Source organism: Pteropus vampyrus, unplaced genomic scaffold, assembly GCF_000151845.1.
Source record: "Pteropus vampyrus isolate Shadow unplaced genomic scaffold, Pvam_2.0 Scaffold378, whole genome shotgun sequence".
In the NCBI taxonomy this organism is placed as follows: Eukaryota; Metazoa; Chordata; class Mammalia; order Chiroptera; family Pteropodidae; genus Pteropus; species Pteropus vampyrus.
Genome location: NW_011889159.1, coordinates 645,042 through 666,325, shown reverse-complemented (window position 1 = coordinate 666,325; position 21,284 = coordinate 645,042). Strand labels below are relative to the sequence as shown.

General features: G+C 43.4%; 2 protein-coding genes, 1 long non-coding RNA gene, 2 other non-coding genes and 1 pseudogene across 6 annotated transcripts; 5 read left to right on the top strand and 1 right to left on the bottom strand.

Annotated features, from left to right (window-relative positions):
• Positions 1 to 6: 6 nt before the first annotated feature.
• On the top strand, positions 7 to 1,260 carry LOC105305301 (heat shock 70 kDa protein 1B). The gene has a single exon (XM_011379829.1). The coding sequence runs from the start codon at positions 42 to 44 to the stop codon at positions 738 to 740; it is 699 nt and encodes a 232-aa protein (XP_011378131.1). The 5' UTR covers positions 7 to 41; the 3' UTR covers positions 741 to 1,260.
• A 3,325-nt stretch (positions 1,261 to 4,585) lies between these two features.
• Positions 4,586 to 6,046, top strand: LOC105305299. The gene is made up of 4 exons (XR_002777148.1): positions 4,586 to 4,630; positions 4,850 to 4,889; positions 5,400 to 5,585; positions 5,804 to 6,046. It is a non-coding gene; the product is annotated as an uncharacterized LOC105305299 (long non-coding RNA).
• On the top strand, positions 4,684 to 4,748 carry LOC111731486. Its single transcript, XR_002777158.1, has one exon. It is a non-coding gene; the product is annotated as a small nucleolar RNA SNORD48 (small nucleolar RNA).
• Positions 5,235 to 5,302, top strand: LOC111731484. The gene has a single exon (XR_002777157.1). It is a non-coding gene; the product is annotated as a small nucleolar RNA SNORD52 (small nucleolar RNA).
• A 7,864-nt stretch (positions 6,047 to 13,910) lies between the features above and the next one.
• LOC111731480 lies at positions 13,911 to 14,029 on the top strand (annotated as a pseudogene).
• A 2,540-nt stretch (positions 14,030 to 16,569) lies between these two features.
• On the bottom strand, positions 16,570 to 21,166 carry NEU1 (neuraminidase 1). Of its 2 annotated transcripts, XM_011379826.2 has the most exons (6): positions 20,847 to 21,164; positions 20,201 to 20,393; positions 19,210 to 19,472; positions 18,474 to 18,656; positions 18,068 to 18,290; positions 16,570 to 17,970 (listed from the first exon to the last, which is right to left on the bottom strand). In XM_011379826.2, the coding sequence occupies exons 1-6, from the start codon at positions 21,006 to 21,008 to the stop codon at positions 17,744 to 17,746; spliced, it is 1,251 nt and encodes a 416-aa protein (XP_011378128.1). In that variant the 5' UTR covers positions 21,009 to 21,164; the 3' UTR covers positions 16,570 to 17,743. The 2 variants fall into 2 exon arrangements, with proteins under 2 accessions (XP_011378128.1, XP_011378129.1); XM_011379827.2 differs by lacking the exon at positions 18,474 to 18,656 and having other exon boundaries at positions 20,847 to 21,166.
• Positions 21,167 to 21,284: the final 118 nt, after the last annotated feature.

Sequence of the window (21,284 nt, the reverse complement as noted above, 5' to 3'; positions counted from 1 at the left end):
TGGCTCCTCTGTCGCTGGGGCTGGAGACTGCCGGGGGCGTGATGACTGCCCTGATCAAGCGCAACTCCACCATCCCCACCAAGCAGACGCAGATCTTCACCACCTACTCGGACAACCAGCCCGGGGTGCTGATCCAGGTGTACGAGGGCGAGAGGGCCATGACGAGGGACAACAACCTGCTGGGGCGCTTCGAGCTGAGTGGCATCCCACCTGCCCCCAGGGGCGTGCCCCAGATCGAGGTGACCTTTGATATCGACGCCAATGGCATCCTGAACGTCACGGCCACGGACAAGAGCACCGGCAAGGCCAACAAGATCACCATCACCAATGACAAGGGCCGCCTGAGCAAGGAGGAGATCGAGCGCATGGTGCAGGAGGCGGAGAAGTACAAAGCCGAGGACGAGGTCCAGCGCGAGAGGGTGTCTGCCAAGAACGCTTTGGAGTCGTACGCCTTCAACATGAAGAGCGCTGTGGAGGATGAGGGGCTCAAAGGCAAGATCAGCGAGTCGGACAAGAAGAAGGTGCTCGACAAGTGCCAGGAGGTGATTTCCTGGCTGGACGCCAACACCCTGGCCGAGAAGGAGGAGTTTGAGCACAAGAGGAAAGAGTTGGAGCAGGTGTGTAACCCCATCATCAGCGGACTGTACCAGGGGGCGGGTGGCCCCGGGGCCGGTGGTTTTGGGGCCCAGGCCCCCAAGGGGGGCTCTGGGTCTGGCCCGACCATTGAGGAGGTGGATTAGGAGGAGGCTTTTCCAGACCTGGTCACGTTTGTTATGAAAACAGATGGGATTCGAGACTTTGCATTGCCATATATTTGCCTTTCATCGGCTCTCAATTTTGCAAGCTGTCTGTAAAGTTTAGCTTTGTGTCTCTTTTGGTATCGTTAGGAACTGCCTTTTTCAGTGTTTTTCAAATTTGTCTCTGAAAGTAGGTGACCTAAGGACCTTGCTACTGGCCTATATATATTTTATTTTTCAGCTGTCTACTATTTGAGTTCAATATAAAGTTAGTTTGTAACTTGATTCACTTGCTCGTCTTTATTTTGCCTTTGTGGTATAGCCAATGTGTTCTGTAGAATTATTTCCACTGAATGTAACTTGGTACTCTAAGGGTGTCTTTCCTTTATCTCAAGTGAACCAACACTGCCACCCTCTGTCCAATTTTTTTTTTTTTGGTTTTGTAAATACCAAAGTCATGGAATGGTTTTTTAAATGGCTTGTATAGTGAGGATGAAAATAACAATAAAATGTTAATAAAGTTTGCCTATGTTTTTTGTTCGGGAGGGATAATGGACTCTTAAATGTCTGAATTCCATAGACCGAAAGGGATAGTACATCTGAAGAGAAGTATACATGTCAGGAGCCATGGCTATGGCTATGTTTGTTGGGACTTAATCTAGGCGGTAAACAACATATGTTAGAAAACAAAAATTCTAAGTGAGCATTTTGATTGGAGTGGGGCTTGTTTTAGAAAAAACAAGGGAGAGGAGCTACAAAAGGTGTTTGGCGAGGAGAGGTTGATGTGGGTTTAAAGTGTCACTCTTGCACTTCAAATGTACAGAGGTCTTCAGTACCCCCTTTTGACCTATGAGTCTTCCAGTCTTTTATTTAGGTTTAATGCATTTATGAGTGTACAAAACAGCAAAAATGAGATGCAGATTCACATTCCGATTGTAAATCCCACCTGGTGATCAAGTACAAATTATTTAGCTTTTCAGTTTTGGTTGTCTCTTTTTATTTTGTCTAAATGGCCTTAATTATAAAGTTCTATGATTATTTTGAGCAGAAATGTGCTATAGACATGCAACACCTTCAGCCATGGTCATCCTAGCTGCAATTTTCCAAGTGAGAGCCTGGAAGAGTTAGATACTCAGAGTTTGGGGGCATGGCAATAAAGAGGGATGGGCCAGGCACTACCAGTTTCTTTGAGTTACCCCAATGATCCTCAGAAATCCTCATCCCACCACCCTCTACACATCAGGTATTCTAAAGCTTTTTTTTTTTTTAATAGGTAAGCATGTGGATGTGGTTACTTCAACTACATGCAGGGCAATACTAGCAAATTTATGAAGAAAGGACATCAAAGCTGTACAGTTTAGAACTGGGAAGATCTGCTTTCCTCCCACACATGCCCTTTCTTAGGGGGATTCTTCTTGCCTAGCAGTTAGGTGCCCTGAACACTTCCTCTAGCCTGAGAGGACCCTAACCTCTTTCCTGCCTGCCAAAAACAGCCTGGAAATAACAACTCCGGAATCAAACAAATTAAAGTTCCTTGTTATATCTTTCAATAAATCCTTACTGTCTGGGAAAATCAAGCATTTTAGGAATGACAAAGCATAGGAAGCCCTCCCCAAAAGTTTGTAAAGGAAAAGAAATGTAGTAAGAGTTCTTTGGTTCCTGGGCCAATTCTCAAAAACCTTTTACTTACAAGATAGGTGCACTATAATATAGGCTATGACCATAGCACATACTAAGTACAGTAGAGGGAATAAATCCTTTAGCTTCGAGGCATGGTTCTTCAACCTAATGATATCTTAAAGTCATTTGGGAAGGTTAAAAAAATAATACAGGTGCCAAGCCTCCCACAGGCCAATTCAGAATCTCTAGGAGTGGGCTAAGGCATTATATAGAGTTCAAGTTCTAATGTGCAGCCAAAGTTGAGAAAACGCTGCACCAGAGACTACTCCTGATTGTACTTTTAGGGGCTTAGAGAGGATGGGAAAGGGAAGCAGGAATGTGTCAGTGCTTCCAGGAGCAGCAGCTGATGGTAAGGGGCTTGTTGCTGAGTGGGAGGCTGAAGGCTTGAAAGGCCTTAAAGTGTGATCCACTGGCTGCAGCAGCAATAATAGAGGTTAGGGAAATCTCTAGTAACAGCATCTCCAGCAACCGTATAATGGAGCAAAAAAGAATTCCTGAGTCTGGGCCAATTAAGTTCATGATACCCTCATTAGGAAAATGGTTCATTAGGAAGCAACATCAGAGTATATCGTTGCCTACATGTACAGGTACACATCTTGAAACTTAAAGCAAAATCACTTTGCAACATCAGCCATAGGTGGAAGTTGGCCCCTAGGAGCTGAGAAATGTATCAGATAAGTAAATATCATAGGATTCTTGAAAGAGATTTTTTTGATGGAAGGCTGAAACTTTGGGGGAAGGGAGGGCAGAATAGAAAGATAATTGCAGGAGAAGAAAGTAAAAGTATATATTTCCTGCACTCACAATGGCCTTCTTCCAAGTTTTATTCTATGCTCATTGTGCCTAAATTGTATCTCAAAAAGGAGACTGATTTGTATGATTTGGAACCTACAAGTCACCGTTATATGTGGCTTTTGTGCAAAAGATGAAAAAGATGCCAACATACATCAGGGGATGTAGAAGGGTCCAGGTGGGATTTGGGATAATATTCGAGTTGATGAATTAAGGGCCAAGAGCAAATGACTAGGGAAGGGGGAATAGGGCCTGGCTGTTGCCACCCCACACTAATTGGTTTGCTTCCAACGCTACCTTCAATATGGTGCTATTCAGAGCATAATGAATATGTTCACTGTTTCTGACTAACTCCCAGGCCTTACACTGCTCATGAAAAAAGATATGAAGAAGCAGGGAGTGGGGAGTACTTGTTTAATGGGTATAGATTTTCAGTTTGCACGATGAAAAAGTTCTGGAGACTTGTTACACTATAATGTGAATATACTTTATTGAAGTGTACACTTAAAAAAGGTTAGAATGATTTTTAAATGTTTATCAAATTGTGCATTTTAAATGTGTGCAGTTTATTGTAGTCAAATACACCTTAAGATAGTATTAAAAAAAGACATAAAGCTTAATGAGCCTGACAGGTCTTTGGGCTCCATTAGGGTTGCGAATTCAGATTTCGCTTTTGGCATCCCTTGAGAGTGACCCAGACCCCAAGCTGGGACAGGTAAGGACAAAGGAAAAGGCTATGATTCATTAACAACTCCAGAAGGCCCCATGCTGCTAAAAAGAGCGCTTAGCTGCGCATGCGTCTAGCGGGAGCCGGGGACTTTCTCTAGCCTGGCCAGTCAGGTCACCTGTTTTTTGTTTTCCAGAATTCACAAAACATCTCCGAATATTTGCCTAGAATAGTGTGAGAGTGTTCAATATTCACTGACTGGTAGCCTCTCTTTTACTTTTTTGTATTCTCGTTTGGAAGAAAGATGGAGAAATATCGCGGGTCGAACCAGGCACCTAAGAAGACAGCTATGGACGTCAGGCCCCCGACCTCACGCCACCATAAATAGCCCGGCGCCGGCTTTGGGGTTCTCTTTCTGAGAACAGTTCCGTGCGAAGTGCGGTTCTCTGGTATTGCTCTGGTGGCTGCTGCGCAACCCCTAAACGAGGGGGGATGGGTGCCCTGGTCATCTTTGAGCAGCCGACCGCGGGCAGGTATTTCGAGTTCTTGCTGGTTGAGGGGGTCGCAGGCTTGGACTGAGCAGGATGAACCATTTTTGCAGACTAGAGTTTCTGATGTCTCCGTGACGCCACCACGTGGAACTGACCCAGTCCGGAGCGAGGACGACTCGGCTAGAGTCGCCCCGGCGTTTGCTGACCCATTTGTTTCTTTACAGGCCCCATATTCTCCCAGGAGGGTCTACAGCGCCACGAGGGTGAGTGGGTTGTGCGAGATGCAGTGGCTGGTGGTTGCCCTGGGGTAGGACGGGGTGATGATGACTCCAGGTGACTCACTGAGTGTCTCGCTGACGCCATCACCGCAGCGCGCTGACCACCTCCCTCCCCAGGCTGGGATCCTCAGTATCTGGGTTCAGGAAGAAGTTGATGGATAGGAAACCTTAATCACTTTTTCTTGTGTTTACTTTCTCCTTTAGGGCTTTGAGACGTCCACCGGTGTGTTATCCTTGAGTAAAGGTGAGAGTGCTCAGCGGTTCACAGACCATCTTCGCAAAGCGCTTTATTGCTTTTTAATGAATACTTGAATCTGCAAACATTTCACTTGGTTTACATTTTCCTTGTAACAGTTACTTTTTGAAAATATAACACTCCGTATTTTTGTCTAAAACGGGATAAACCTGTTTCTCCACGTTCTCTACTGTCAACTCCCCAATATGCTGGGGCCCCCCTGGTGGAGCTATTCTATGCAGTTCTCAGTTTATCACCTAGGTCTTTCCTCTCCCAAACTGCCTATCCCTGTGTCTTTGAATGTACTAAATCTTTTCCCAGAATGGCTTCCATTGATCCAGGTCTCCCTAAATTGGGAATGATGATTTCTCAGACTAGAGTCTCTGACACTGGTCCTGATGTCAAAAATTAAGTTCTGACTCATTTGGGGAACTGGCTACTTTGGTCTCTGAGAAGGACCAATGAGAGTGCCATAACTGCTTGCTCTTCTCATTGCTTATTCTGTTTTCATCTTTCTAGCATGAGCTCTAAAAGCCCAGCCAGGGGCATGCCCCTTCATAGAGATTCACCATTAACCTGATGACTGAAGGCCTTTGGTTACTCCTCTTGGAGAAGTGCTGTTGAGATGGCTGGAATGCCTAGGTGATGGTTTCTGCCACTTAAGGTTATGACAAGAGCCATGATCCTTCTATCTGGCTTACTGTGGTGAGTATGCAGGTTTTTCTTCAGCCCCAGAGTGGTAGTGATGACCTGGTTAGACTACAGTCTCAGCATTTCTCTGAGGATCTTTGAAACCACATGATCCACTTTTAAACTTCCCTTTTAACCCTGTGTAGGAACTCCCCTGCCCAACCAGCTTCATGTTTTAATGACAGTTGTCTGCATGGTTCTAATGCCTTTTTTTTTTTTTAATGAAATTTCAGGATTTTGCTGTCAAAGGATGCCCTCTTGTCTCGTGTTGGGCAGATCCCAGGAACTTAACATCTTTCTACATTTCCTGCATTCCTGCTCACCAGTGTGAGCAGCTGTCAACTTATTGGAGCAAAAAACTGCCTAAAAATTTGGGAGTGCTTAAATATCAGCTTTCTTTTCTATACTTTGTCCTAAAAGAAGTGTTTGGTTGTATCAAAAGGATTCCAATAAAATATTTTGAAGCAAATAAAGTAGATTCTTTAGTCTCATTGAAAACAAATTGTTCAGATTGTTAAACAAGATTTAGGAAAATGAAAGGTGGTAACCACCAGCGAGGGAGCATTACAGTTGATATTTAGTTGTATCTCTTTACAGGTGTGTACAAGAAACAGCTTGTATGATGCACCGACATTGATGTTAAAGTTTTCTCGATTGATTACCATAGAATTCTAATGTGCTAGAAGTTAGTTACAAGCGTTTGGGGTTTTTACGATAATATTGGCATAGGCACCTAATTTCTTTTGATGAATTTGTGAAAAGTTGTCCAGATAAGTTTTAAAAGAATATACTAGTAGTTGGGATAGTTTGTTTTACAGGATGAAAAAAATTGTGGAGATGAATGGTAGCCATCATTACTCCAAGTGGTATTTCTTTTTCTCATCAGTTTCTGTACCTATTGACTTTTTTAACATGCTGGTCATTTTTAAATTTTTTCAATTAGAGTTGACAGCATTTTAGTTTCAGGTGTACACCATAGTGATTAGACCTGTAACTTACAAAGTGATGCCTTTGCTTCGTTAAATTCTTAACTTGGCACTATATATGGTTATTACATTATTATTGACTGTTTCTTATGCTGCACTTCATATTCCCATGATTATTTTGTAACCTATTTGTACTTAATCCCTTTTTCATCCAGCTCCTCTCCCATCTGGTAATCATCTGTTTCTGTTTTGTTCTTTAGATGCCACATGTGAGATCATATTATTTTTTTGATTGACTCATCTGGACGTTTCCAGCTTGGTCTCTACTACTTACTGATAGCAGATTTTTTCTATCCTTTATTTTAATCACATTTGCTAGTTATTTTTTTTCTCCTTGAAATTGTTATGTTAATCCTTGAGGATAGGGCCCCCTGCTCCCACTACTATTCTCTGATCAAAGATTCCCTGAACTTCAGTCCTTGGCTCCAAACTTTAGGATTAGCCCTGTTTAAAAGAAACATGTTCTCTAGAACATGGTGGGTTAAAATAGGTAATACTTTGCTAAAAATATTAAAACTCTTCACTTGGCTCTATTCTTAAGGCAAGAACCAAACTAGCCTACCAGTTAAGGTTAATTTTGTAGAGGGGGTTGGGACTGGGATGGGATGAGAATAGGAAAAGAATTTGACTGTTTTCCTCCATGGATTTCTGAATTCTTGTGATTAAGTACTAAATGATAGAACGTCCCAAGCACATGATTCTGTTTGCTTCCGGGGTGTCTTTCTGTATCATGATCTTAGCAGCTACTGTGTATTTAGTGCATACGTCTGTGCTAGGCTTTTTGCATGTTTCACTTCATTGGATCCTTAAAAATCAACCTTGCAAAGTAGATATTATCTACCCCACTTTACAGGCAAGAAAAGAAGGGTCAGGGATGTTAAATAATTTTAAAGCTCAGGTAGGAAGTATTAAGGATTGAAATTCATTTGTCTCCATCGTGTCCACCTAGCTTTAGAACATCACTAATAACAAGTGAACCTGCCCTTGATTCAGTTTCTCTTTTCTACCCAGGAAACCACCCAGCTGAGCTGTGGCTTTATCATTCCCTGACTTTTCTTTATAGTTTTACTCTGCATCCTTAAACAGTATGTTGTTTGGTTTTGTATCTTTGAATTTTATAAATAGATTAATTCCTCATGTAGTTCTGCAACTTGCATTTTTTGGTTCATGTATTTTCCTGTAAATTTAGATTCCACCCTCTATACACATTTCTCTTTATTTTGAATAAAAACTTTGTTTAGGTTGATGGGTGTCTGAGTAGTGTGTATGAGGACTTTTAAAAAACTGCACTTTTTTTTAAAGTGCAGTTTTCTAGGGTGACTATCAACATAGGAAGTATAGGAGACTGGTTAAAATTCTGGAGGGAGACTGGATAGGCTACTGTTTAGCTAAGTTAGCCACACTCACAATTTCCTCATTTGTAAATGGATAAAAGAGTACCTACCCTTACGGGGTTATTCAGTTTAAAAATATGTAAATGCACTTAAAACAGTGCCTAGCACACAGCACACCATATTTATGTATTAGACTCATACTTTAGCTTAGTCACTAACTTACCTAGTCTAGGTAGTACCTCACCCACCCTTCTTTAACCCCTGATATTGCTGTTAGATAGTCAACTTCTTTTCCTCTTTCTAGGGACTCCTGCATTCTGTTTCCCTTATTTGCATGGTCTTCCTCTGGATGTTGGGACCCACATTCCTGTGACAACCCCAGGTATGGGGTGTAAGATTGAGCTCCAGCCATAGTGAAAGTGGTCACGTGAACTTTATTCCGGGCTGGAAAATCGTTTTTCAGTCTTTAGCATCCTTAAGCGCCATGGCTTGCCCTCACTGGGTTTACGATAATTTGATAAACACCCTACCAGCCGTAGGAGTGGAGTAACTTCAGAAGTAAACAGCCCTCCCTCCCAACCCACCAAGCAAATATCCCCATATCTCTCTATAGTTACTCTGAGCAGAGACTGGCCTGCTATCTCAGTCACCTCAGTGAGCCTCCCACAGCCTGGCCTTGGCCTCTCTCAGTCCTCATCCTGGAAATACTCAACTGGCCAGTGCCAGGCCCTCCAGACGACACTTCCACCCTGCTAGTTGCTCAGGCTAGAACCCTTTGAATCTGTTCGAGTCTTCTCTTGTTCTTGCATACTTTATCTAATTTGTTAGCAAATCATGTTGACACTACTTTGAAAAACAAAATCCAACTGCATCTCCCATCACTGCTACTCCACTCCTGGAGGAGCCACCATCAACTCGCCTACATGACTGCAATAGCCTCCTGACTTGTTTGGCTTCCACCCTTGTCTCATTATGGCCTGTCCACACGATAACCAGAGGGTTTCTTTCAAATTATGACTTGGATTTTGTCCCTCCCCTGCATAAAATCCTGCAATGGCTCTCATCTCAGTGAATGCCCATCTTTAGAAGGACCATCTAACAAGGACCTCCCAGTCTAGCTATGTTATCTCTGACCTTATCGCCTACTCTCCCGCTCTGTTACAGCCACAAGGCATGAAGCCAGGAGCTGGTGGCCACTCCTGTTCAGGGAGTAAAGTTTGCCCACTGGCTGGGGTCAGCCAAATGCCTTGGTCTGTGGGCTAGATCCAAACTTGTGCCAGCAGAGCTTATGGTTGTAATTTAGGTTGTGGGGAAATCCTAGAGCCAAGAAATAAACTTACAAACTTTTGGACATTGCTTGTAGGAATGTGACTATACAATACCTTTGGAAAAACAATTTGGTGATATCAAATATGATGAAGCACCTCTTTACTCAGCATTTCCTCTTCTGGTAATACATCCTAAACAAACACATGCAAATGCAGGGTTGAGGTACTCAAAAGTCCTTGGTAGTAGTGTTTGTAATGGAAAAAAGGAAACAACCGAAGTGTTCTCCGGGAGAAAAGTGGACAAATTGTGGTATATTCATAAAATCTAATACCATAGAGCAGTGATGTGTTACATGTAGCAGTGGTATGATTAATGTATTAGCATGGATTAATCTCAAAATGTGAAGAAAAAGACAAGTCACAGAAGAATACATATATAATTTGTAATGTTTAAAAAGAGCTGAATAATATATTTAAATATAGTAAAAGCAGAAGTGCGCAGGATTGTTAAATGCTAATATCAGTACAGTATCTGAGCTGTCTAAAGGGGGTGGGTAGGGAGAGTGATACAGTCAAGGAGGTGTATATGGGAGCTCATGGTATGATTTTTTTCACGTTTTTGTGTGTCTGAACTATTACTAACCTAAGAACATGTTTGAGGACCTGTGAATATCAAAGGGCTGGACAATGGCAAAAACTGTCACCCCACAGGGACACTGCCAGACTCCGGAGCTCACCTATGGAGCTCCCTTGAAAGACAACCATTCCTAAGGTGAACCAGGATCAAAAACACTGGGCCATCCACTCCCACAGGAACAAATCAGTAGGCACAATAACAGGTGACTGCTGCTAAAAAACTCAAGAAATAGCACTCTTGGAGGCTGATAATGGTCAAAGATGAAAGAATCTATTATGCAGGAACAGCACTATAAAGAAAGAGCAGACAGTTATGGGAAAACATTGAAGCAAGTAGAAATTCTAGAATTAGAATGAATATACAAGAAGGACAATAAACACGTTAAATAACAGATCAGCTGAAGAGAGAACTAGTGAATTAGAAGAAATCATAATGTGGAGTAAACAGATGAATAATATGAAAAGTAAGTTAAACGAAGGATGGAATGAGATGTTCCAACCTTTGACATGGCTTATGTAGAGCTGCCTTCACCTCTCTGTTACAATGCTGCAGCCATAATAATCACAGGTGCCATCTTTAACTCTGCCCAGTGGTATATGGGGGTATCAGGCTTTGAGCAGCTCAGGGCCATCTGTTTATTGCAGTATTTTCTCATCCATTAACATTCTACTTTTCCAGGATTGTGTTTTGATTGTTGTGTTATTTCCCAAAGAATAAGGAAAACAGATTATCTTAAGGGTAAAAGTACCTGCTGACTCTTTAAACGTTATATTGCCTCCAGTCAGGTGAACTTCAGATGGAAACAGGTCACGTTCTAGGTTATTGCCTGTCATTAAACCATTAAGATTTTAAAAATGTAGTGCAGATAGAAATGTCAGCCAATTATCTTCAGTAATGTGCTGATATCAGGTAATAAATAGAAGGGGAGCAGTCTCTAAAGGGCCTTGCAACCAGGGCAGGTACCACCCCGAACACGGAGCTGCCCTTTCCTAGCAGCACAAAAGGAGTGGCTGTGTGCCACACTAGGTTGATTTCTCTTAAAGGAAGCTGTGCAACTGTTATAAAAAATTACTTTTTAAACTTTTTATTATGGAACTTTTAAAAAAGTAAGAAAAATGTAAAGAACACCCATTATAGTCACTACCTAAATCCAACAATTGTCGACACTTCCATATTTGAAGATGTAGCAAAAATATATTAAACTACATACATATATGCACATATATACATTTATATTATATATATTATCTATATACAGTTGACCCTTGAACAAGATTAGCAACATGGGGTTGAATGGCACGAGTCCACATATATGTGAATTTTTTTCAATAAATATTGTAAATGTATTTTCTCATGATTTTCTTGGTAACATTCTTTAGTTTATTGTAAGAATATAGTATATAATACATATACAAAATATGTGTTAATTGACTGTTTACGTTATTGGTAAGGTCAACAGGAGGCTATTAGTTAAGTTTTGGGGGGAGTCAAAAGTTATATGTGGGTTTTTGACTGTAGGGGGTTGGTACCCCTAACTCCTGTGTTGTTCAAGAATCAATTGTATATATTTGGCAGACGTTTCAAAATGAATTACAGAGATCCTGATGTTTTAACCCTAAATACTTCAGCATGCATACCTACAATATAACAGCATTCATCTACAATCCACAAAACTATTATACCTAAGAAAATTAGTAATTCCTAATATTAATACTTAATTTATATTCAAAACTGTTCCCAAATGTCTTTTATGGTAGCTGTTTTTTTAAAGATCCAGTATCCAATCAAGGATCAAGTACTTCATTTCACTGTTAGTCTTATGATTCAAGAACCACCTTCTTTTCTTTCTGTGACATTGATCTTTTGAAGAGACTAGGCCATTTTTCTTACAGAATGTTCCACATGTCGGATTCGTCTTACTGTGCTCTCTTGGTATTTTTAACTTGTTCTTCAATCTTCTGCATTTTCTTTAAAACTGAAAGTTACACCTAAAGGTCTAATTAGATTCTGGTTACATGGTTTGGCAAGAATACTTCATGAATGACACTATGTAGTAGTTTTTTGTGGCTGCTATAACAAATTACGAATTTGGTGGTTTAAAAAAACAGATTTATTCCCTTTCACTTCGGGAAGCCAGAAATCCAAAACGGTTTCACTGAGCCAAAATCAGCTTTTACAGGGTCTTGTCCCCTCCAGAGACTAGGGAAGAATCTGTTCCTTGTCTCTTCCAGCTTCTGGTGGCTCCTGGCATGCCTTGATTTGTGGCTACATCAATCCGATCTCATATTGCCTCCTCTTCACTGTGTATTTCGAATCTTCCTCTGCCTCCCTTTTATAACTATATATGTGATTGTATTTGGGGTTTGCCCGGGTCATCCAAGATAATCTCCCCATCTCAAGATCCTTGATTTAATCACATCTGCAAAACCTTTTTCCTTGTATAAAGTCACATTCACAGATTTCAAGGGAAAAGGATGTGGATATCTCCTGGGGAATCATTTTTTAGTCTACCCCATGCTATGTACTCTACAATGCCCTATATCAGGGGATCATAATGTCTACTTATTCCATTATTCTTGATCTCAGTTTGATCACTCAGGTAAAGTAATGACCCCCAGAACTCTTCATTGTAGAAGTACTTTCCCCCTTCTTCTGATTGGTAAAATTGTGATAATTCTTTGACATCATATGAATGAATATCCAGTTTCCCAACAAACTTTAATAATTTTAGCATCCATTGATGATCTTTCCCTGTATAGAGGAGGGAAAAATTTCCTTTGACCCCCATAGGGTCCCTGTCTGGATCTAAAAATTAACAAAGACAGATTAACAGGAGAAAAACATACAAATGTATTTCATATAAGTTTTACATGACATGGGAGCCTTAATAAGGAATGAAGACCCAAAGAAATGGTGAAACCCACTGGCATTTATGTTAGGTTGAACAGAGAGGCAGTCGTGAAAAAGTGACTAACCTATGTGGGGAGGCTAAATGAAGATAAGAATTATTTTAATAAGGCTGTTTGGATAGAAGTTTTAAATTTCTCATCCTTGACAAAAAGAATGTCTTCCTTTCTGCTGGAGAGGGTACCTTTCAAATGGGAGATTTATCTCCTGCTTTCAGGAAGAAAAAGGAAGGTCAGAGTGTCCTTCTTGCACTTGCCGTTTCTCAAGTGCCTTTAGCTCAAAGTAATCAATATGCTATTAGCATATTTTGGGGTGACATGCTGTGAACTTCTTTACCTGAGTTAATTATTTAAGTTTGTAAAATGATGGTTTTCTAATTTGATTATTTTTTCCCGTGCTTATTAGCTGACATTCTTCTGGAAAATAAGTAATAAATAAGTCATCTTTCATCAATTGGTACTTTGTCTAACCTGAATTACTTGTTCTAACTGCAAAGGCAGGATAAATGAGTCATTGTTTTTCTTTATTTATAGTATTGTATATGTAAGGAGTTGCTACAAAGTCTCCTCCAATGGTGGGACATGAATTTCACCTCTTTTTTGTATACATGGGTGCAAGAAATTCCCCTGTGGTCCCTCTGACTTTATCAAATGCCCTGCTGAGACCCAGACATGCGGACACACTGGCATTCCTCTGATCTCTCTTTTTAGAACTGTGGTCAAGGAACTGCCATTAAGGTTGGCATGACATTCTCAGTGAACCTATGTTAGTCCCTGGATGTTGCTCTCTACCAGGCTTCCTCCTGCAAGAGCATCTCAGCATTTCCAGGGATTCCAAATCAGAGCCAAGTATGGTAGAAGTCAAACATCACACATCTGTTAAATTGGTTAATTGATAGGAATATAGCAAAGTCAGCTGGGCTTGGAGTCTGCAGCAAAAGCTGATTATAGATCTCTACTTCTCCCTCCACCCTCGCCCTTTCTTGATGCACACTGGGATCATTTGCTCAGGACACCACCATCTGTGTGGCTCTATATTTGCCAAATTAGTCAGAGTTCTCCATTTATCTTTTTCCTTCTGTTTTATTTGTTGTAAAGTATATAATATGTACAAAAGTGTATATGGTAATTATGTACAATTTAAAGAAGACTAATAAACAATATGTATTCACCAATATGTATTCACAGAGCTTAAGATCTGGTACCATAGTCTACGGCCATGCTACCCTGAACAAGCCCGATCTTGTCTGATCTTCTAAGCTAAGCAAGGTTGGGCCTGGTTAGTACTTGGATGGGAGACCTCCTAGGAAGAGCAGGTGCTGTAGGCATAAAAAATAAAATAAAATAATAAGGGATTGTAAGCTGACAAGTCCTTGCAATCTGTGAGGTCAACCAAGGGTTGCCTCACCTAAGGGAAAAAAAATATCTTGTACCATTAAACTTGTAGCTTGCTGATTTGGAGGTCACAGGAAATGTGATTTCTGGCCCCAGTCCTCCAGGTGTGAACTTTTCTTTCTTTTCTTTTTTCTCCATCAAGAACAAAGACAGAGGTCACTTTACCCAACTGAAGATGTGGCCCGTTGTTACTTTACTTACAAAGAGGCAGACAGCCTTTGAGCTGTAATAAATCTGACCAGAAGCAACCTCACAGGGTGATCTGATCATAGATTTCTAACTGAGCAGGTCATAGTGGGTAGCCACATCCCAGGCATATAACTTCTTTAGTGATTTATCTTTGCCTTAAGCAAGCCCCGTCCATAGTTTCTGTGCATCTAGGTTAACATACATTTGAAACACCTCTTTCTCAGACCCCTCTGAAGCATAACCAACCTCAGGAGAGCACACACTCTTGGTAACTATCCTGTAATCTAATCCTCGCTTTGCTTTCTCCCACCTTTACCTAATCTTTCTTGTGTTTCCTCCTTAATTTCAAATGTATAAAAGAAACTGCAAAACTGTCATTTTTTGGAGCATTTGAGATCTTGCTTCCTGGCAATGTCACCAGTTTGGCTCACATAAAATCTTATAAAAATTCTCTCCTGGTTTAGATGTTCTTATGTTGACATTACCCATCCTGGACTTGTCTTTTCTCCTATATTAAGCACCTACCATCGCCAGGTATTGTGGTGGGCATTCAAGATGCCTGAGAAAACAGGCAGGTTTGGTTCCTGCCAGCTCTTATGGTTATTGGTTTCTTTAGACACGATTTCTTCTGTTAAAAGTTTCTCTTTTGAGATTTTTTCCTTCAATGTTTTGAAATCGATGCTTCTTCAGTCCAGGTTAACTAAGAGAACGTTCCCCAAAGTGCAATCCAGGGACCCCAGCATTAGAGTCTCCTGCAGTTCCTATTACAAATGCAAAGTCTTGGACTGATTCTAGAGATACTGGACCGGCAGGTCTGGGGTAGGGCTCAGGGCTCTGGTTTATAATGAGCTCTGCCCCACCCCCTCCTCAGGAGGAGGTCCTTCCTCAAGGGTCCTCTTTCTTAGCTCAGGGTTCTTGGCTATGAGGAAAGAACATAGTCACTTTCTCAAAAGACTCCTACCACTTCTACTTCACAAAGCTCATGGGTCATGCATGGTATTTCCTCTCTTCCCTCCACTATTTCTGGTAAATAATATTGTCAGCAAGACTGTCAGATGTGTAATTTTTAGTGGCTGTTAAACAGCAGACGTCCCAGTTGCTGCAGTTCTTCCTTGCATCATATCTATTTTGTGATCTGTGTTAGAAAAGCAGACTCCACAACCACGCTGCCTGTTTCTCTCCTTGTTCTTTTTCTCTTACATGTCCCCCTGCTTCCTCCTGTGGGCCCACAGGTTCTGCCTCCACATGTGCCTCCTGTGTAGTAACAACGTGGTTTATGGCCAGGGCAAAGTATTTTATCAGTTTACTCCGAGAACTGGCAATTAAAGAGGGACATTTAACATTTATTCTGCCTTTCCCATACAAACCATGCTTTAGGATAACCCAACAGCCTTGAAGAGGACAAGCCGTTTTTTACTGAAGAATTGCAGCTAATAAATGAGGACAAAACAACAGAATTTTAAAATCAACACTTCATACCCCTCATTAAATAATTGATTCAGGTAAAATTCATCTGTAGATGAAATTGTCAGTTGGAAGGTTGACAGGGGAACCTTACAAAGGAAGGATCAAGGTATGGCCACCTGAACCCACTGCTCAACCTTTTCTTTACTCACAGGGTAGGACAGTACTTGCCTCCTGTCCTGGGGCGGGGGCGGGCAGTGCAAGAAGCACACAGCACCTGTGAAGAAATCTTGTCCCCCGCAAATGGAATCTGAATCCAATTAAAACTTCAGGTTTGTTAACTGGAAATATAAGGAACAGAGAAAGAAGTAAATGATACTCTGAAGACATAACCGATGAATCCAGAGTGGAACAAATGATCCTATTTCTGTGTACATGGTATGAAAAAAGGGGGCAGTAGGACTACTATAGGTTAAACTTAGGAGACATCGAAATGCAATGTGTAGATTTTCTTTGGATCCTGATTTGAACGGGTCTACTAAGTCATTTTTGAGACACAATGAAATCTGAACATGGACTGGTTATTGGGTGATACCACAGCATTATTATTCATGTTTTGGGTGTGCAATGGTTATATAATAAATGCTGTTTAAAAGAATGAGATGAATACTTAAGAACGAAGGGGTTAATGTCATGAGGTGTGGGATTGGCTTTAAAATACTTCAGCAAAGGAAAGGAGTAGAAAAAAGGATCAGAAGCAACATGGCAACATCTTGATAACTGTTGAAACTGGATGTTTGGTACATGGGGCTCATTAAGCTATTTACTTTTGAGTGTTTTTGAAAATGTCTACAAATGAAAAAATTGAAGGAATGCATTATTGATCACAAATTATGGATAAAATATAATAAAATTATACCATGTATTCACATACAGTGGGATTATTCCACTTTTTTCATCAGTAGAATAAATTACCCTAACATTTCCTAGAGAAGCAGTTGAAAGTGAAACCTCTAACTGCAGATGAATGTAGCCTTCATCCCTCTATCTGAAAGACATTCTTACCACCTCATCTAGGCATTGTATTTTGTTTCCAAGTGGAGGAAAGCTGTGGCTCTCCCACCACCTACAGCTGCCCAGGTTCTTTTCTCAGCATCTGCTTTAGGATGAAGATGCTGTTTCTTTTCTCAAAATTTGTGTTTATTCTCTAACAAGCTGGCTTGGGAAGAGGCTTCCCATCTGCATTGTACACACCTGCTTCCTGCCTTGTGGAGGACAGCACCCCACTCATTTTAGAAATACAAAACAGAGCAGATTTTTAAATATATTTGAGGGTCCCCCTCCCACTCTGCATTAGACCCGTGAAGATCAATCTGTTTTTCTGGGCTAAGAAAGAACGTGAAAGGGAAAGAAGTACTTGATTTGCCAAAGTCAGATTTTCAGAGGCCATAAGCACATTAGCTCCCTCCCCAGCTCATTCCCAGCCTCATGGTGTACATGAGGCACACAGACATGAAGATGGGCACTGACCAAACCATAGACTCTGCACATGTTCATTGTCCTTCATTAAAAACGTTCTGTTACAAACATTTTGATTCATAATAGTAAAGGTAGGTGGTGCATCTACTTTCTTACCCTGAAAGCAAACATCCTGCCCTCCCAGGACCTTCACCAATCTTCTCCAAAGCCAGTACCTTACCTCAAAGAGGAAGCTCAGCCTTCCCCAATTCCCTGAGTTCACATTATTCAATTCTAAAGGCTCACCTAACCCTGCCCAAGAAAAAGGATCAATTATTGTCCTGGGTGAGAAGAAAGGGTAAGGGGGCCAGACCCAGTGATGTGGAAAGGAAATGATCCCAGGTCGGGGCAGAACTTCCTGTGCGGGAGTAGAAGACAGGCTTTTAGTCCTAACGGAGTTATTTCCCTGTCAAAGAAAAGTTGATTTTGCAAAAGGCTAGGGTCTAAATGAAGGTGAAACTGTCTTTTAGGCATCTTTAGCCCATGGTCCTGAAGGCTGAGTCCAGTGTCTTCTACCCTTGTGGCAGGTGTACAGCTCAGAGCGTCCCATATATGCTGACTTTGGCCAGGGAGATGCTCTCTGTGTAGTGGTTCCGGCCTTTCTCATACAGGATGAAGAGCTGGGGGGCCTGGTTCTCCCTGCCCACACTGTCCTCCAGTGCTGCCAATGATGAGTAGCCACTGGGCCCTGGCCAGAGCTGGACCGTCTCTTTCCGCCATGAGGTACCATTGCTGAAGCTCCAGCGCAGGGTCAGGTTCACTCCTAGAGACAGCAGCAGAGTCAGGGAAGGATAGTCTCTGCCTAGGCCTTCTCCAGACAACAGGGGCTCCCCCACCCACACCATCTGGCAGACACTCACGGAACTCTGGATGGGCTGGGTTGGAGAAGAAGACAATGCCGGAGCTGGTGGCTACAGCTCCTGCAGCTACAACAGGGTCCACGAGCTCGGGGTCAAAGGTTACATCACGGGGCCTCAGTGTATCACAGCCATCGTAGCTGCGGAGGACGATTCGGCAGTGGCAGTGATAGTTGTTCTGGTTCCGGGCATTGATTACAACTGAGCCATCTGGGAGCTCATAGGGCTAAGGAGAGAGAACAGGACTTCAGGAAGATCCAGGCAGGGGGCCCGGCAAAGAGCCCTGTCCCTGAGGAAGCAAGGCTGGGTGGCACAAAGCTGGGAGCCAGACTCTGGGTCTGTGAGTGAAAAGGTACTCTGGAGGACAGGGCAAGTGGAGTGGGTGGGAAACAGCCCATTGACTCCCGACCTGGCACTCATCGGGGTTGAAATCATTTTCCCGCTTCGGCTGGCCATAAGGGATGCCGCTGACCCCACTGCCATAGTGCCAGGAGGCGCCATGGTCATCACTGAGGAGGCAGAAGACCCCATCCCGCTCCAGTGTCCCATGGCCACACACGATGAGTCGACCCTTCTGTGGCTCCCGCTGTTTCTGTGGGAAAGGGAGCTGGGTGTTACAGAGAGAGACACTGAGGTAGGCTCAGAGAAGGGGAAGGGGAACCCATGACCTCCTAAGTGTGAAGACACATCTGGTCCCCTCCAGTTCTGTCCTTGCTTGCCGAGGGTCCCAGAAGGATCTCACAGCCACTGCCTGAATTAAGACGCTCTTTTGGAGAACAAGCTCCTTTGGGACATCCAGGGCATATGCTGGACAGGTTGTGCACAGGACAAAGGGGCCCAGCTGGGATGGGAGCTTAAACCCAACCTGTGCTCAACCACCAAGCTTTGCACCATGGCACACACTTGTGTCTGCCCAAAGGGGTGTTTTTTTCGAATTTGCACAGGCACCACATGGATTAGTACAGATGGGAAGTTCCATCTTCCCGTGGTAAGGTGTTCCTCCCAGGATATCCCTTTATTACAAGGGATCCCATCTAAGACAGAAACTCTGACTTCACGAGACCTTCACCCTGGGAAGGAGTCCATTTAGGGGCATCTCCCAAACTCTACAAGGCAGCCCCCTCCACCAGTCTCAGGACAGAGACCTGAATGCCAGAGCCCGGTCCAGGGGCAAACATCTCAGTGCCGATATCCAAGGAGAGGTTCCGGGGAGGGCTCCAGGAAACACCATCGTCCTTGCTCCATACCAACATGGTGGAGGCTACCTGGCAGCCAGTCTTGTGAGCACACAGGGAGTAGAAAAGGAACACTACTCCTGTATCAATATCGCTCACCACTGCCCCTAGGTTCAGCCCATCGGGGGTCTCCCCATCATCCACAATGAATGCTGTAGGAGACCACGTGCTGCCTGAAGAAAAAAGGGAAGAAACCCAGGATGAGCACTCTTGAAGTGCCCTTTCTACCCCTCCCTGTAACCTTCACTTCCTGCTAGGGACCCAAGACCTTACAATGGCTCCAGGGCCTATAAGGCCTGCCCTTCCTTACCTTTTTGACCTTAACTATTTTGCTCTCACTCACTCCATCCAGCCATATACAGACTCCTCTTTATTCCTCAAACACTTCCTTACTCGAGGCCTTTGCACATCTGCCTGGTGTACTCCTCCTCCAGGCTTACTCGGCCACCTCCTTTGAGTCTTTGCTTAAATGTTACCTACTGAAAATTATAATCAAACTCCAGCACTCCCCATACCTCTTATCCTGTTTTATTTTTCTTCATTGCATTTATCGCCTTTCAACACAAAAATACATTTACTTATTTATTATGCTTATTGTCTGTCTCCTCCCAATAAAATATAAACCCTGTGACAGCAGGGATTTTTTGCTGTTTTGTTCATAACTATATTCACAGAACCTAGAACAGTGCCAGGTATATGGTAAGTGCTCATTGAAGGAATGTTCAACTCCTTGCTGATCCCAATTTCCAGATCACTGCCCTGGACACCTTCTCTCCTTAGGTTACCTCTCCTTCTCAGGAACCGAGGCTTCCAGCCCTCTAAGTTCCCCTACGTCAAGGCGTGTCAGGCTCCCCACCCATCCAATCTAACACCAGCTCTTGTCACCCAGGAATCTTTATACCCTGGTCCATGGACCTCCGCAGAGCAATGAACTTGGCTCCCTCATCAGACGTGGACATTTTTCTGGCCTCAGCAAAGGCAAGGAGAGTGCCCCGAGGAGTGGCTGTGATGAGCGGGATGCGGAAGGTGTCCACAGAGCCGATCTTCCTCCCGCTCACCCACAGCAGCTGCTCCATGGTCACCAGCGGCTGAACCTGCGAAGGGAGGAGGAAGGGTCAACACGGACGAACTTGACTTGGGGTTTTAGGACGGATGAATAGCGGCTCAGAGTCAGGTTCCCCTGGAAGAGGCAGGGTGAAGGTGATCTCGATAGGGGGCGGGGATCCCAGAACAAGGAAGGGGAATCCAGAGGAGAGTTTGGAGGGAAGCTGGGGCCTTGGAGCGGCGGAGGGGCTACGAGGGGGAAAAGGTGCCCTCGGGAAGAAGAGGGGACTTCAAAAGGGGAAGGAGCTCGAACGAGGAGGAAGAGGAGGAAGACAAGGGCCTGAAGACATAGAGGGCTGGGAGCAGATAGAGGAAACAAGGTCCCGCAGAGAACATTCAAACGCCGGCGGAGGAAAGGGAGTTCAATAGCCCGCTACTAGCGGACAAGCAGAAACAGACAGCCCAAGTGGGTCGGGGGTAGCGCTATGCGAGCGGTGACTCACCATACTGAAGTCTTTCTCTGCTCTAGCCCCGAATACTGCCGCAGACAACAGCAACAAGAAGTTCACAGCAAATACCTGAACCCTACAGACTCCCCTATACCCCAGCATCCGCGGTCCCCCATGTCTGCCCAGGAGTACTGTGCGGGGTCGTTCCGCTGTCATCTCTACTCCGTGGCGACCGCAACACTGGCCGTCAGGACTAAATCGGGGCTGGAATCAGTCAGCTGACCCCGACCCTCTAAACTCTCAGGTGTCACACACCCCTTCCCCCCAGCAACACGTCCCACGCCTAGTCACTGCGCTTCCGCGATTCTAATTGGTCCTCTCACACTCCGACTCCACGTGACCCTTCGGCGCTTCCAAGGTAGCTCTTCCTATTGGCCCTCTTTGAAGCCCCGACGCGCGTGACCCAGGAGGGAAGCGTATTGGCTGGGGTGA

Bases quoted from the DNA above. Each gene is read 5' to 3' on its own strand.
- NEU1 (XM_011379826.2), bottom strand. From the start codon at position 21,008: ATGACAGCGGAACGACCCCGCACAGTACTCCTGGGCAGACATGGGGGA. The intron at 20,394-20,846 runs GTGAGTCACCGC...CTCCCTTCGCAG, and splicing joins CAGAGAAAGACTTCAGTATG to GTTCAGCCGCTGGTGACCAT. The intron at 18,291-18,473 runs GTCGGGAGTCAA...CTCTCTCCTTAG, and splicing joins TCAACCCCGATGAGTGCCAG to CCCTATGAGCTCCCAGATGG.
- LOC105305301 (XM_011379829.1), top strand. From the start codon at position 42: ATGACTGCCCTGATCAAGCGCAACTCCACCATCCCCACCAAGCAGACG.